The sequence below is a fragment of the Antechinus flavipes genome, chromosome 3 (assembly GCF_016432865.1).
Source record: "Antechinus flavipes isolate AdamAnt ecotype Samford, QLD, Australia chromosome 3, AdamAnt_v2, whole genome shotgun sequence".
Lineage (NCBI taxonomy): Eukaryota > Metazoa > Chordata > Mammalia > Dasyuromorphia > Dasyuridae > Antechinus > Antechinus flavipes.
The window spans coordinates 15,168,838-15,177,289 of record NC_067400.1 but is presented as its reverse complement, the minus strand read 5'-3'; the positions used below and the strand labels follow the sequence as shown (position 1 = coordinate 15,177,289).

General features: G+C 51.5%; 1 protein-coding gene across 1 annotated transcript; it reads left to right on the top strand.

Annotated features, from left to right (window-relative positions):
• The first annotated feature begins 361 nt into the window (after positions 1–361).
• Positions 362–8,452, top strand: SSR3 (signal sequence receptor subunit 3). The gene is made up of 5 exons (XM_051983071.1): positions 362–567; positions 3,116–3,242; positions 6,502–6,600; positions 7,299–7,430; positions 8,168–8,452. The coding sequence occupies exons 1-5, from the start codon at positions 435–437 to the stop codon at positions 8,232–8,234; spliced, it is 558 nt and encodes a 185-aa protein (XP_051839031.1). The 5' UTR covers positions 362–434; the 3' UTR covers positions 8,235–8,452.

Here is an 8,452-nt window from a genome sequence, read left to right as displayed (position 1 = left end):
AGGACTCCTCCCTCTGGTCTAACTCAGTTTTCACACCTCTTCACCTCCTGCTTGGGAGAATTTCCATGTCGGTGTCTGTGTCACTTTTTGTCAATAAAGTTTGAGGAATAAAAAAAAAAGCCCACAAGTACCTCCTTCCTCGCCCTGCGTCACAACCGCTCGCAGCCACGTCGCCGCTCCGCGGCAGCAGACCCGGAACTGAACGTCCTCGTCGCTTTCACACGTCACGAACGCGAAGACAGGCATCCTCGCCGCCCAATCACCGCCCGGATCTCGCTCCGCGAGGCGGTGGCAGTCCCGCCCCGATCTGCGCTGACGGGTCGCTCCGGGGTACGGCGGCCGCGAGGGGCGTGGCGCGCCTTCCTTTCCCTGCTTCGCGCTCGCAGCGGATCCGAGCGGAGCCGGCGACTCCTCTCGTGTCCGCGTTCCCGGACATGGCTCCCAAGGGTGGCCTCAAGCAGCAGTCAGAGGAGGACCTGCTCCTCCAGGACTTCAGCCGCAACCTCTCGGCCAAGTCGTCGGCGCTCTTTTTCGGGAACGCCTTCATCGTGTCCGCCATCCCCATCTGTAAGTAGGCCCCGGGCGGGCGGCCCGGAGACGTGGCGGGCGGGGGTGGAGGCGGGCGCCTGCTGGGAGCCCGGACGGGAGAGAACGGGGGCGTGTACACAGTAGGCGCTCCGGGAGCGCGGGCTCCCTTCCCGCGGCACTGGGTGGGACTAAGCTGCGGGGTCGGTGCGTTCAGCACAAGGGCGGCCGCGGAGCCCCTCGGCCCAGGACGCCTACATGACCCCCGGCCGCGAAGGCCCCCCCGGGGCCGCAGCGGACAGTTAGGCCCTGGTGCGGGCGCTGAAGGCTGAGGGAGCCGTGGGAGGCGGCTGAGAGGGAGAGGAACCAGGGCCTCGGTGACGTCAGCCAGAAATGAACGAGGGGAGAGTTGACCGGACTCGGTGGACTGGATGACGATGGGGAGAGAGGAGCGGGGTGGCGGGGGACCCGGGGAAGAGGAACGGGCTGTGGTTGTGTGGGTCTGGGGGGCGGCAGAAAGAGCCTGCGTTCTGGCCCGGGACCCCAGCAGACGGGAGCATTGGGGGGCTGGCAGAAGTTCAGGGCCCTCCGAAGCTGGGCTGCGGGGGAGAAGGAGAGCAGGAGACGGGGCTTCGATGGTGGGAAGAGACTGACTTAACTTGTTAATAAGTACCTACTATGTGCCAGCGTAGAGAGCCAGACAGAGGCAGAGATCCTGCCCGCAAGGAGCGGCTCCCATTTCACTGGTGAAGAAACTGAGGCCGGGCCTAGAGGGACTGGCGGGTGTGTGGGCGTCTGCGGGGTCGTGAGCCTTAGAGCTGACACACCTACTGAGAGACTCAAACCCGGGGCTTCTACCCTGTCCCAGTGGGACGGGCATCCTCCGTAGTCCCCTCCGTCTTCCTTCCGCTCCCCTCCTAGTCTGCTCCAGGAATCTCTTTTTCATCCCTTCCCGAAGCTCTTTGGGAGAGGTGCAGAAGGAGCCGCCCGTTTGGAGACAGTCCCTTTCATTTTGGCATTCTAGGGTGGGCCCATGCAGGAGGGGCTCGGTGCTTACACCTCTCCCAGGATACATGCAGTAGGGGCTCAATGCTTGCTCCTCACCCAGGATACATGCAGTAGGGGCTCAATGCTTGCACCTCTCCCAGGACACATGCAGTAGGGGCTCAGTGCTTGCTCCTGGCTCCAAGTGCATGCAGTAGGGACTCAATGCTTGCTCCTCATCCAGGACACATGTAGTAGGACTCATTGCTTGCTCTTGGCTCCAGATACATGCAGTAGGGGCTCAATGCTTGCTCCTGGCTCCAAGCGCATGCAGTAGGGGCTCAGTGCTTGCTCCTCGCCCAGGACACATGCAGTAGGGGCTCAGTGCTTGATCCTCACCCAGGACACATGCAGTAGGGGCTCAGTGCTTGCTCCTGGCTCTAGGCACATGCAGTAGGGGCTCAGTGCTTGCTTCTCGCCCAGGACACATGCAGTAGGGGCTCAGTGCTTGCTCCTGGCTCCAGATACATGCAGTAGGAGCTCGATGCTTGCTCCTCTCCCAGGACACATGCAGTAGGGGCTCAGTGCTTGCTCCTTGCTCCAGGCACATGCAGTAGGGATTCATTGCTTGCTCCTGGCTCCAGATACATGCAGTAGGAGCTCGATGCTTGCTCCTCACCCAGGACACGTGCAGTAGGGGCTCAGTGCTTGCTCCTGGCTCCAGATACATGCAGTAGGAGCTCGATGCTTGCTCCTCACCCAGGACACGTGCAGTAGGGGCTCAGTGCTTGCTCCTGGCTCCAGATACATGCAGTAGGGGCTCAGTGCTTGCTCCTGGCTCTAGGCACATGCAGTGTGGGCTCATTGCTTATTCCTTGGCCCAGTTGTTGAAGAGCAAAGGCTCATCTGCCCCCACTTTGACATTGGGCCTTTGGGTCACGTTCCCAGAGGCCTCAGATGTCTCACTGGAATGATTCATCCAGGGAGGCCGTGGTGTCTGAGGCTGGTGGTCCCAGCCCTGCTGGGTGGTTGGGAATATCGCTCATCTTGGCAGAGTCTCAGTTTCCTCCTGTAACACAGGGAGGCAGGGAGCGAACGGCCTGGCCTTGTCTGCCCGTCAGCTCCCTGGTGACCGGGGCTCAAGCCTCATAATCACTATCTTGTGCTACCTCTATCTCTAGTCAATTTTAGGACCAAGTAAAACCTTTCATCAGATGCTGCTCTGTGACGGAATGGATTGAGTTTTAAATCTTTACCACTGTCCTTAAAATCCTCCACTTTAGACGCTATCCCATAAGAAAGAGTCTCCCACGGGGATAAGCCCGGGGACCGAGGTAATGGTCATAGATAGAGGGACCAGGCCAGAGGACTGAGAAAACGTCATCCAGAAACACTCGCACGATGCATGGGGCGGAAATGTACCATCGGATAACAATAAAATATTTTTCAAAGTTCCCCAAATTAAGTGTAAAATTAAAAACTTAGAGGTGATGTTTTTGATAAGTTTGTAGCCTCTGTATTTCTGCTTTAAGGCAGCTCGATGCCTCCGTGGTCTGTGTCTGGAGAGCGAGTCACGGGCAGTCACAGCGGGCTTTGTGCTTTGCAGGGCTCTACTGGAGGATATGGCACATGGACCTGGTGCAGTCTGCCGTTCTCTACAGCGTCATGACCCTGGTCAGCACCTACTTGGTAGCTTTTGCGTACAAGAACGTCAAGTTTGTTCTTAAACACAAGTGAGTAATTTTCATTAAAAAATATGTATATTAAAATAGACACTTTTTAACCACTAAAATCTTCTTGGGATGTTTTCCCCCAGCAGTGTTTCATTTCTGTCGGCATACTCATTTTGAATTAGTTATAGGTATTGTTGAAAATCTGACCTGAAGATTGTGAGACGTCTAAATACCACCTTGGGGATCATTTCACGACCGGGTTAGAGTCTCACAATACTCTTTCTTACAGTGTAAGACTTTTCAGAAAGACCAGGCCCTCCAGAAACCATGAGCACTTTCAGAAGGGCCCTCCCCCAAGAGATAAAATATCTACTTTCTGACATAATTATTGCATTTTTTCTATGTGAAAGACATTTTCATAAGAGAAATGGCAGAATGGGAAAGGATTGCTGCCTTCTTTTATTGACTCTTCTAATATTTTCAACTATTTTATGTCTTCAAATTTGGTATATGACTAGGAAAAATGAAAGGAATTATTATTTCTCTTAAAGTGAGGGTCTTGGCTTGGTTTAAAACAAAGTTGGCTCTCCTTAAGACTCTCTTGTTTGCTGGATTCTCATTGGCTCTCCCAGGCAATTGTCATAGAACACCAGGCTGCTCCCTCACTCTCTCTTTCCTGACCTCCGAAATGAGGAGGAGGTTGGACAGCTCGGGTTCCGAGGTCTCTGCCAACCTTGATGAATCTAGTGGACTTGTCCCAGCTCCTTTAGCCACAGATCCTGGGAGATCTGGCGGCTGCTTCTCTCTGGGCCTTGCCCTTCCTTTCCCTTTGTGTCACTACTGCTGGTATGTGAACAGACCTTCATTCCTTCAACCCTGGGTCTGACCCACTGTATCCTCCATCAGGCTGTGGGAATCATTTGCTGGCTTGCCATTGGTCATCTAGCCTCTCCCTCTGTTTACTCACACCCAGAGATTGGATGGCATCAGTCAGCTGATCTGCTGTACCCATCTTCGTTCCATCCTCTCCTTGGTGGCTTGCTCATTCCTGCCATCCACACTTCCTGTCTTCATGTCAGTTTGTGTCAAGTGTTTCTCTGAGACTTGGCAGGAAACTTAGCTCCAGAAAGGCTTGACTGGAGGCGGGTCACGTAGGCAAGCCTTCTGGGAGGCTTTGTGTTGGGGGAGTTCCAGTCCTGGGCTTCATTGCCTCTGTGTGCTGTATGTCCCGAGAGCAGCAGTCAGTTATTGGGAGTCCCCCAGTGTCCAGTGCTTTGGGTTCTCTAGGTGCCCAGTGCAGCTTGTTGATGAAGCCAGAAGGTCCCCAGCGCTTGCAGTGGTGACCGCCTTAATCCAGTTTGGGATTGCATGTCCATTTTGGTCAGGCCAGCAAATCAGCAAGCTGTGCTTCCAGCACCAGGCACTGTGCTAAGCATTTTAGAACCACCTCTGGTGCAGAGGACCATAACGATTGTGAGGTGGCCTCCTGGGTTAGTTTTGGTTTGTTATAGAACCGTGGACTTCATGAATCCCCCGCCCAATTTCCTTGCCCTCAGGAAGCTGAATGTATGAATCTTTTGGACAGATGGTTGCCTGAGTTATTGAAGATTCTCCAAGGTTAGGGGTTTTATAGTCTCTCAATACCTATTGACCCTAATGGTCCATAGGATACTGCTCAAGTGAATCTCCTTTTTACCTGATTCTTTTTTTCCCGTCCTTCCCTTGTTCCCCTCCTTTTTTCTTTCTTTCCTCTTCTTCCTCCTTTTTCCCTTCTTATTTCTTTCCTTCCCTTTTTGCCTCTTTTCTTCCCTCTTAAAATTTAAATTTCTCAGTATTATTTACTTAAAGACAATAATCTATAACTTTAATTTCCTTTGTTGTTGGGTCGTTTCACTCTTGTCCGATTCTTTGTGGCTTTATCTGAGGTCTTCTTGGCCAGGATACTGAAGTTTTTGTCATTTCCTTCTCCAGCTCATTTGACAGATGAGGAACTGAGATGAAACAGGGTGAAGTGACTTGACCACAGTCCCACAGTTAGGAAGTATCTGAGGGAGAGGTTTTCCTGAGTTCAGACCCAGTACTCTGTGCACTATATTGCTCCCTGGCTGCTCAGCTTAAACTGCCCAGTTCCTTTTACTTTTTGTACTTTAAATTTCTGTGAACTTTATTTTTCCAAATCTTTTTTTGGATGTATAATTCTGACTTTATGCAAAACTTAGGGGCAGATCATTCTCATAGATCTAGAAGGTGAATTCTGGTGTTTTCTACCATGAATTGTATTCAGTTTCGGGTCACGTCTCCATTTCTCCTGGGGTCTCACACCTTCCCGTCCTCCACTCTTTTTCCTCCCTTATTTTTTCCTTTTCACCAAGTCTATCTTCCTTGTGTTCACATGACTTTGGGTCTTCCAGTGGACGCTGTACTGTGCCTTTGTATCCAAACTCCAGTGTAGACCTTGCACATTGATGGAATGACTTCACTTCTATTTTGACTGATTTTTGAATTCATCAAGTTGTTTTGAAGTCATTTTGAATTTTGTTCCTGCCTTTTGTTAGCAGCTTTATTCATCCGAGTCATCAGGCTTTTGTTTTCTTTGCCCTGATGACCGACTATTGATTTGAGGCCGGCATTCTGTCTTATTTATCCCTACAGTATTTTGCCCCCTTGTTTCAATCACATTTTGTGTGAATAGCTATTTGTAAGATGGATCTGGCATCTGTGACGAGTCTCCTTTCCCTCTGACCCTGTGGTACTGCAGTGCCCCTCCGCCTTCTTGACAGCGCCATGTGGAGACCATGTGGGTCACTCAGACCCGTGCAGGTTGTGCTGTCTCCCCTTTGTGTGGTAGGTCATAGAAAGAATTACATGTATCTGGAAGTGGGCAGGTTGCCCTTTAATTAGTGGCAAGGCAGTGGATTTGTTGGGCCTGTTTTTTACCAGCCAAATGAGTAGAATCTGAGGTATCTGTTTGCCGTTTTAGGTAAAAGTAGTAAATAGAATTGGTTTTGATTGGAAGCTGTGCTTATGGCTTGGCATTATAGACATGTTGAATGTCTAGACCTTGACACATCTTCTGCCTGTGAAATAACCCAAACCAAATCGCTTTTATGGCTCTGGGAGCGTCGTGGCCCTCTGGTCACCTGGCCCGCTTTGGACCTAGCGCAGATCGTGTTTTTAGAAGACATATGTGGGGCTCGAGGCCCAGCTCTTTTTTTCCGACGTAAAGTTTCCTGCCGCTGCCGGGCCGGCCGAGGACAGCTTGTTTCTGGGAGGGGGCTCACACCCAGAGCTTGTGCAAGCGTGCGTGTTTCCCCCACAGGGTAGCCCAGAAGAGAGAGGACGCCGTTTCCAAAGAAGTGACGCGGAAACTGTCTGAGGCTGACAACCGAAAGATGTCTCGGAAAGAGAAGGACGAAAGGTTGGGCTTGTGAACTTAGCAAACGTATAAAGGGTCTTTGAGGGACATGAAAAGGGATGTTTTCAGATTTTAGAACTTGTAACAAAAGAGGGGGGGACTCAGAGCAGATCTCCCTCCCCTTCTCCTGCTAATGCTAAGAACAGCACGCTGCCAAAAGTGTGAGCGGCAGAAGCAGAAGGGGGATGACAGAGCTACTGTCTGAGACGCCTTATGGTCTGGGGAGGGCTCCCTTGGCCCCTAACTCAGGACTGCCCCACCCACCCAGCACAGGTGGAGAGTTGTTGTGATCCACTTCTGCCGGCTGTCCCCCTCCCTCTCCACACTCAGGCTTCTCTCTCCAGCCTCCAGACCTTTGCACAAGCTGCCCCTCCGGCCTCGGAGGCCCATCTTCTCACCATTTCTTCCCCCGATTAGCCCAGCCCCCAGCCAATAAGGCCTGGTCCCTTTGCTCACACAAGCCTCCAGCCTGTCAGCTCTGTCACTCAGGAGCACAACAGGCTGAAGGGCCTGTCCTCCCCCTGTGGCTCTCCGTGCCCCGGGACGTAAAGCCAGAGCAGGGCCAGGCTTCTGGTCGGTGTAGTCGAAGCCTCTCTGCCCCATCCCTGGTCCCCTGGGTCCTGTCCCGTCTGGACTCCCCGCCCCCAAAGCCCTGGCATCTCTGCTCGGAGACCTGATGTTGCCGTCTGTTGCTTTTGCAGAATCCTGTGGAAGAAGAATGAAGTGGCCGATTACGAAGCGACAACCTTCTCCATCTTCTACAACAACACCCTGTTCCTGGTCTTGGTCATTGTCGCTTCTTTCTTCATCCTGAAGAACTTTAACCCGACAGTGTATCCTTTGAGCTTGGAGAGAGTCTGGTGGGGGAAGGGGGAAAACTCCTTGTCAGGGGTCTTCCTTAGAGAGAGATAGTGGGGCTAGAATAGATGAAGCCCCCTCTCCCCAGTTCCAGAGTTCCCAATGATAAGGAATCAGAACCAAAGATAGGCCAGGGCAGTCCCGAATCCACAGGCACATGTGACATGATTTTGAGATCTTTTTGTTTTATGTATTGGAGCCATTGGGATAAAGAAGTGTCTTGTCTTGTAGTTACTGAGTTAGGAAAGGGGAGACTCCTCACAATTTGTTAGACTGTCCTAGGCGGGCCCAGCCAGCCACAGCCTTGTGGGAATGCCCAAAGGGCTCAGACTCTAAGAGCTAGGAGTGCCATGGCTGTCCAAATGAGAGCCTGGGGGCCAAGGGACCACCCTCAGGGCTGCCAGCCTGCGTTATTCATGGAGAAGATGGGTTGTCTCCTCCTTTCACACTTGCTGTGGTGCTTAATGAGCTGTTTGTTTCTTAAGATGCACTTCTGTGGATCAGCCACCATGCCTGTGTTCTAGACTCTTAAGGCAGAGGCAGGTTTCTGCTGGTCTTTCTCGTTCCAGGTAAACTTATGTCTTGGGAACTTTTGTTTCTCTTGTGCCAATCGCAGATGATCGTGATTAAATGCTCTCTGTGGAGAAGCTCCTTTAGGCTTTGGTATGATTTGAGAGCTTTACCTTTTTCCTTGACAGTTCATCCTTTTCAGGAACTACATCTTATCCATAAGTGCCTCATCAGGCCTGATTGCCCTGCTGTCTACTGGCTCCAAGTAGATGAAGAGACAGATCCTTCTTTGTAGGGATGACTATAGGAGGCAGAAGACAAGGAGAGAGCTTGGCGAGGGAGACAGACACACAAGAACTGTTTTTTATAGTCAAATTTAACAGGTTTTGTCTGTATTTTTTTTTTTAAACTAAGAAAATGTAAAATAACCTTTGCTTTTTGGGCTCCTTTTGACAGATTGTTAAAATAAAATAAATTGGTCACAAAA